The 7,332-nt window shown below is 37.6% G+C and overlaps 2 protein-coding genes across 2 annotated transcripts; one reads left to right on the top strand and one right to left on the bottom strand.

Moving 5' to 3' along the window:
- Positions 1–241: 241 nt before the first annotated feature.
- On the bottom strand, positions 242–4,877 carry LOC130713400 (cysteine-rich receptor-like protein kinase 44). The gene is made up of 7 exons (XM_057563172.1): positions 4,607–4,877; positions 1,826–1,966; positions 1,606–1,733; positions 1,282–1,492; positions 921–1,158; positions 669–810; positions 242–520 (listed from the first exon to the last, which is right to left on the bottom strand). The coding sequence occupies exons 1-7, from the start codon at positions 4,875–4,877 to the stop codon at positions 242–244; spliced, it is 1,410 nt and encodes a 469-aa protein (XP_057419155.1).
- An 89-nt stretch (positions 4,878–4,966) lies between these two features.
- On the top strand, positions 4,967–6,226 carry LOC130713399 (uncharacterized). The gene has a single exon (XM_057563171.1). It carries the CDS (start codon positions 4,967–4,969, stop codon positions 6,224–6,226), a length of 1,260 nt encoding a protein of 419 aa, XP_057419154.1.
- Positions 6,227–7,332: the final 1,106 nt, after the last annotated feature.

The following is a 7,332-nucleotide window of genomic DNA, read 5'->3' as shown; positions in this document are numbered from 1 at the left end:
AATCTAAGAGAATTAGTTATTTGTGACTTATATATAGGAACGGAGGGAGTATTAAATAGTATTTAATTTATATTCATAACAAATTACTGATTGTAATTAAAAAATAGCAACCGTGCATCGCACGGGTCACTATCTAGTATTCTTACATAAAACACACAAAATACAATAAACACATTAACTTATACTTAACAACGTTTATTGTGCTTGAACAAACACATAACTACTTAATTAATCGCATAAACTATCTGGGTTTTACACTCCATGAACCACTTTCCCATGACAGCGTATCTTGAGAACCTTTAGTACTAACTAAGAATGATGGCTCTGCAGGTACTGGGAGGGTGATATAGTTACTGCTGAGCATCATCACAATAGAAGCCATGGTTGGTCTGTCAGCTAAGTTTCCCTGAACACAGAGTAAAGCAACGTGGATGCATCTCATTATTTCATTTCTAGAGCCTTCATTCAATGCAGGGTCCATGATTTTCATTGGTGTTCCCTCCTTCCAGTTTTTCCAGGCCTGAAAGGATTTGCACAATCGCAGTAAAAGGTTAGTTCACATATTTTCAACTTCTGGCATTTAACCTGGACCAGTTTTACTTATACATAACATCAAGAGGCAAATGAGACTAACGATGAAGCCTTTGAAAAGGAGATAAGAGACTTACCAGACTTATTAGATACTCTCTGTTTTGGTAGCCACCATTTTTCTGGCCACTTACAATCTCCAGAACCAGTATACCAAAGCTAAAAACATCAGACTTCAGTGAGAATAGTCCTTCCATTACATACTCAGGTGCCATGTAACCACTGCATGTCAACATGATCAAGCTCAATCAGCACAATATTTTATTGCATGTAGTTTGGTTTTTTGGATTATGTAAAGCAATTAAATAACGCCTGCATATCATGGTACTTACTAAGTTCCAACAATTCTACTTGTGTTTCCTTGACATTCATCCACAGCAAACAAGCGTGCCATTCCAAAATCTGCTATCTTAGGATTCATCTCTGCACCTAAGAGAATGTTACCTGCTTTGAGATCACGATGAACAATACGCAGTCTTGAATCCTCATGAAGGTAAAGAAGGCCTTTGGCAATGCCTCCTATGATTTTATACCGCCTTTCCCAATCTAAACTTGCACGCTTAATTGGATCTGCAAACCCATGTCAAGATATAACATTTTAGACCACTCTGTAGAAATTATGCACTTACCATTCAGTAGAACTCAATTATCAGTGGAGGTGCCACTGCCATCATATTAAGAAAAAGTTCTTACCAAAAATAAAGTAGTCAAGGCTTTTATTGGGAACAAACTCATAAACCAGTAACTTCTCTTCTCTGTGCAAACTGAAACCAAGTAGCCTGACTAAATTTCTGTGCTGTAGCTTGGCCACCAACTGCACCTCGTTCTTGAATTCTGTATCTCCTTGTCCTGAATTTATTGACAATCTTTTGACAGCAACTTCTACTCCATTCGAAAGTATACCCTGAAAATATTTCAGTTTGATGTAAATGCAACTTCTAGTCCATATATAGTTAGTGAACACCTCAATCCAAAGATTAATATTTATCTAAAATGTAATTAAGCGCATATTATTACCTTGTAAACAGGTCCAAATCCTCCTTCTCCTAGCATATTTGAGTCGGAAAAGTTATTTGTAGCATTTCTTATGGTCTCAAAGTTGAATTGCATTGTATCAGAAGGTTCAATTTCATTGTCATTATTAGCTACACATCAGAATGGAACTTAATCAATTTTAGTTTTCCAAAGGTGATTTAAGATTAACAACAGCAAATCAAAAAATAGTGCTTTGTCTTACTATCAGTAATAGTATCATCAATAGTATCATCAATACGTCTCCTTTTGTTCCTTTGTCTTAAGAGGATGTACGTAGTGATGATCAGTATAGCTACGATTGGCACTACTACTGCAACAGCAATTCGCGTTGAGTTGCTCTTTCCTGCAAAAACCTCAGCACCATGTTAAATACTCACTCAAATATTTAATGTCAACTATAATGGATAGAAGAATTGAAACCCCAGAACATTTTGGATTGATGGGAAAGAAAACAAGCCACAAAGAGAACATTTTGAATGCAGCCACTAGCCAAAATAGATGTGGTCACTGGTTTGGTGCAGGGATAAATTTAATACCATTTTTGAGTCACCTTCTTATTCTCTAACAATTCGTAGGTATACCAGAATAACAAAGAAGGGGAAAAAAAAGATAATTGTATTGCTATAGTATGAACTGGGCTGCTTGAACTGAGGTAATTCTCAGTTAAGCTTGAAGGAAATGTAGGAAAAGGTTAGAACTTTCTAATGCAAATTACATGTTCAGCTATAGTATTTTCACTATTTTGTTAGTTGTTTGACCAGGTCTTTAGGGCAGTTTTTTTTTACTGTTATTTATTACTAGTATATAGTTGTTTACGTTAGTGGCTTACATTTTTCGTCACAGACAGTATCTCGTCGCTAACTTTTTTCGAAGGAAAAAATTCCTCTCAGGATTTCATTTCTAATTCATTTTATATTATTCACTAGGATTTTGTGACAAGTTAAACTTTATCGCAAAGAATATTCCATCGCCATATTTGCAGCGGAATATACTTCTCTCCCCATGTTCCGTCACTACTTCCTTTTATATTAGATGCTAGGATTATATGATGATTTGTTTCCATCAAAGAAAGAAAAATAACATTAGCAACAAAAAAAAAGTAAAGTAAAAAGGTGTCGCAACTGGTAATTTAACTAACCTCTTCAAATTTGTTAGAGTTGCACTTAACCTCATTTTTACTTAAATTATACACTTCATTCCCACTTTTTCTTATCGGAGTTTATCGTGCTCTTTTTTTTTTTAAAACAAACTTTGCTCTTAAATATGCTTATAGAATATTCGCTTCCAAAATAAATCATGGTTGAATAATTTTATTGAATTAAAATAATAAAAAAGAGAAACTTTTTCCTCCACAAATTTCTTTATTGGTCAACTGCAACCAGTGGCGGAACTTGAAGGAAAAAATTGAGGGAGCCAATATAATATTTCAATACATAAATTAAAATATATTTTAATAGAAATACATACATATATATTACAAAACAATAAAAATTAATTGAGTTATATAATAATCTTGGAAATATGTCTTTTTATTTTGTTCAATTTTTGGATTCTTGATATTTTTTACTTATAGGTAGCATTTTTTTATTTTTACTTCGGTTACTTATTAAAAATGGGATGGTAGTTGTTTATAATTCTCTCATTTGGAAAAAAAGAATTCTTTTACCATTGATTATATCAATTAGTTAAGAAATATAATTATGTGAAATATAACTCAAAAAATGGGTAAGTGGGAGTTGAACCCCTTACCTCATGCAAATATCAAAAGACACGGACCGCTGGAACGAGGTTTAAATTTTTAAGTATAGTGCACTGAAATTTATATATAACATTTCGTAATTGCCATTCATTATATAGGATTTTTCTCAAATTTTGAGGGAGCCATGGCTCCCATATGTCACCACTAAGTTCCGCCCCTGACTGCAACCACGTACACCCCCACACCACTATTAATCAATCTCCCCCAATCCATTCTTCTTTTTGGCCTAGGAGGGTACATGAGGACCTGACTCTGTCCATTGACTTCCGATCCCCTGATCCATGTCTCTTAAATCTGTTTTTCATTGGGTTTCTTCGGTTTAGGGATGAGTTCTAAAAATCTGGAGCCGATTAATATTTAGGGCATGGTAGAAGTCAAGTCCCAACCCGACCAATATTTAACTTCAAAACATGGTTTTGTTTTTTCATTAATAATCAAGTTTCAAGTGAATACAATTTATATTCTTTTTTCTAGTTTAGTATTTTTTTTATGAAAAAATTCAGTTCTATTTAGTTTCTTTCATAATATATATATATATATATATATATATATATATATATTAATATGACTATAAATTACTTTTTCACACAATGATACATATTTATACTTCTTTGGTAAAATTCGAAATTGACAATCAAATTTGTCCTTCTTGCCAACCCAGATTCGTTCTTTTATGGCTTGGTCTATGTTACCCGCAACTCACCGGGTTTTTTCAAGTCTAAGGATAGATTGATTAGATTTTCAGATTAGAAAACTAACCCAACCAATATTTAGGGTTGGGTGAAAGTCATGTTAGACTCACCCCAACCCGTCCATAAACACCTCTAATTGCACTATTTTGATAATTATTTGTATAAACTACACTACACATATAAAAATAATCTATTCTAAACTACTACCACATCAGCTAGGCAGTTGGTGCTAGTGGGGAAAAGATTATTCCCCGTTTTACCCCTCCTGTCCTGGGTAATTATAGGCCTAGTAGTATTAAGTGAGTTCTCATCACAATCAATACTATTGAAGTTATTTACAGTAGCTTCTCTAAAAAATGAGAATTGATATTTTGTTTTAAACATTAATGTCCTTAATCTAACAGAATTAAGTAAAAATAACTTGCATAGAAGAATAGAAGGAGTACTTAAGTGTTTTCAAACATGATATAAATAGCTCATGCATGATAGGTAGCTAGGTACCTTTATGGCATGCGTCTGTCTTTGAGGCAACTGTGGCATGCGTCTGTCTTAACATCTCCTCTACACATCCCAATTGCATGAACTTTCTCGCAGTCGTGGCCCTTAGCGAATTTGTAGAAGCCATCACTAATTCGTTTGCCGAAAGATGTTAAAGTTGACAAGACGATTTCGCGGTTGGTCCTGTACATGTTTTCTTTGTAATTGCCATTATTATTCATGCAGAAAACTTGGGGTTGGGCGTTGGTGTAGACCATGAGCATGCCAAGGAGACAGAGAAGGGAAATCACTCTTGAAGGTGCCATTGTACTACAAGGGAAATGCCACCTATGAGATGAGAGAGAACCTAGAGAGAGAGAGAGAGGGAGATAGGAGAGGAGGAGTCACCTCACGAATGAAAGGTACTGGCGTAGGAGGGAAACATATCGAAGAAGGGGAATGGCAGGTGGTTAAAGGTCGGAGAAGGAGAAGTCTCACTTCCTATTTCTTTTCACATTTTCCAGAGAATTTTGATGCAAAGGCCATGTGGGAAGTATTCAAACTTTATGGTGATGTGGATGAGGTGGTTATTCCGGCAAAGAGAAATAAGGAGGGCCTACGATTTGGCTTTGCCAGATTCTGGGATGTGATGGATCCAAAACAGATGGAGAGAAAGCTTGATAATATCATTATTGGTTGTAATAAGTTATATGTGAACCTACCACGTTTCAAGAAAGAGGAGACGAATCGGGAGAGTGGGCGAATGGATGTTCAAGCAACCAAGGCTGATCGTGGAAAGATTATTCAGAAGAAGATGCCAGCAATGGATAGGGAAAAGATGGAATGTCAAGCTCAAAAGAGACCTGGTAGATCATATAAGGAGGTCTTGGAGAATGTGAAAGGGTATGTGGAGGTTCCTGTGGAGCCAAAGGAAGTAGAGAGAGTAATTGAGATTGAAGAGGAAGTGGCACCGTGGCTGAAGAACAGCTGGATAGGAAGGCTAAAAAGGGTGGATTTACTAAATTCAATCCCAGAATTATTTATTCTTGAAGGAATCAACTGTGTACGTGTAAAGTATATGGGTGATAACCTTGTGCTGATCACTGGGGTGGAAGGGTCGAAGATTAAGGAAATATGGAAGCAGGCAGATGGCTGGCTCAATGATATGTTTGAAGAAATGTATCCTTGGAGTCCCAATTTAACACCAGAACAGAGGATCATTTGGCTCCGATGTGAAGGAATCCCTCTGCACCTTTGGAAGGTCAAGTTCTTCCAGGAGCTGGTTAATGAGGTAGGAGAGATCGTAGCAGTTGACGGAGATACTATTAATTTTGAGAAGGTTGATGCAGCTCGCCTCTGCATTCGCACACCTTCTATGGAACCAATCTTCTTACACTACAAGGTAAAGATCAAGGAAAATGTATTTAATGTCAGGTTGGTGGAGGAGTTTCCAACGTATGGATCTTGTGATGGATGTAAAAAGGATCAATCATGCTCTTCAGAGGACAATGAATCATCCAGCTGGTCAATGTTTGGGGTTGGGTCTCCGCCGGCGAGCCCGTCAGGCCATAGCAGCGGTGGCGGAATGAGGGAAGTGGATGAGCCGGGGCTTCATGGGGAGGAGAGAGAGGTAGTGAGAGAAACACTTTCCCAGCCGAAATCCCCTTTAAGATAGATGTGTGGGAAATGATGTTAGCATTTATTCCGCAATGATGATAGAAGGTGGTCACGAGGAGAATGTATGTGGAGTATTAATGGGTAGTAATGATATGGGTACTGATGCAAATAATGCCCACGGGAATACTTTTTCAAATGAAGTTGACCTGTCTATTCCAGCGAATGACCCATTAGAGTTGGGCCCAACCAATCCCGGTGGCCCATTAACCCAACATCAGCCGGTTAAGCTTTGCTTCATGGGTGACCCGATAAGGCTATCAGATGTGGATGAAAATTCTTTGGAAGAAGGGGAAATTAATTCATTCCAATCTGAGGAAAGCTTTGTCGATGGAAAACTTTCTAGTACTTCAGATCATATATTACCATCGACGACGCTGGGAGATGGAATGAGTATCTCAGGAAAAGAAATTTCTGGTTCTTCAGTGGACTCTCATGCGATGGCTGTAGAGCAAGTTGGGGGTGATGTCTGCAATCAATTCTGAGGGCTTAGCTGTGGCAATTAGGGGTCCTCCTGGGCGCCCGTTCTCAAGGATAATTTCTCGGGACTCTTGTCAGAGCTCTTCTGCAGATTCAAAGGTTAGCAAGAGAAGTTCAGCAGCACGAGATGAGGTGCATCAATTTACATCTTCCACAGGAGACTCAATTCAAGATTCTGGTTTGGTGAATTGCAATGGTTTATTCTGGATCAGACACATAGTAAGGGAAGCCAAGATGCTTTGGGAATTAGGGAAGCAATTGGGTATATGTTTTGAAGGAGATGAGGAGAAAATTATACAAAGACTGGTTGATATGGAAAAGAGAGACGAAATTGGAGCTGGAGTTAATCTGATACAGATGGGTGGGGCTATTAATCAGGTGGACCCATGAAGCTGTTAAGCTACAATATAAGAGGGCTGGGAAGTGGAGTGAAGCAAAGGTCGATTAGAAGCTTGATACAGAAGGAAAAAATTGATATTGCCTGCTTTCAGGAAACTAAATTGGAAGAGGTGACCCAGGAGGTGTGTCAGTCGTTGTGGGGGAATGAGGAGATAGGGTGGGCTCAGTCACCAGCTTTTAACCATGGAGGGGGTCTTTTGTGCTTGTGGCGCAAAGATTCATTTACTG

This window comes from Lotus japonicus, chromosome 4, assembly GCF_012489685.1.
Source record: "Lotus japonicus ecotype B-129 chromosome 4, LjGifu_v1.2".
Taxonomy (NCBI): domain Eukaryota; kingdom Viridiplantae; phylum Streptophyta; class Magnoliopsida; order Fabales; family Fabaceae; genus Lotus; species Lotus japonicus.
Note: the sequence above shows the minus strand (reverse complement) of the source record. Positions and strands in the feature narration are given on the sequence as shown.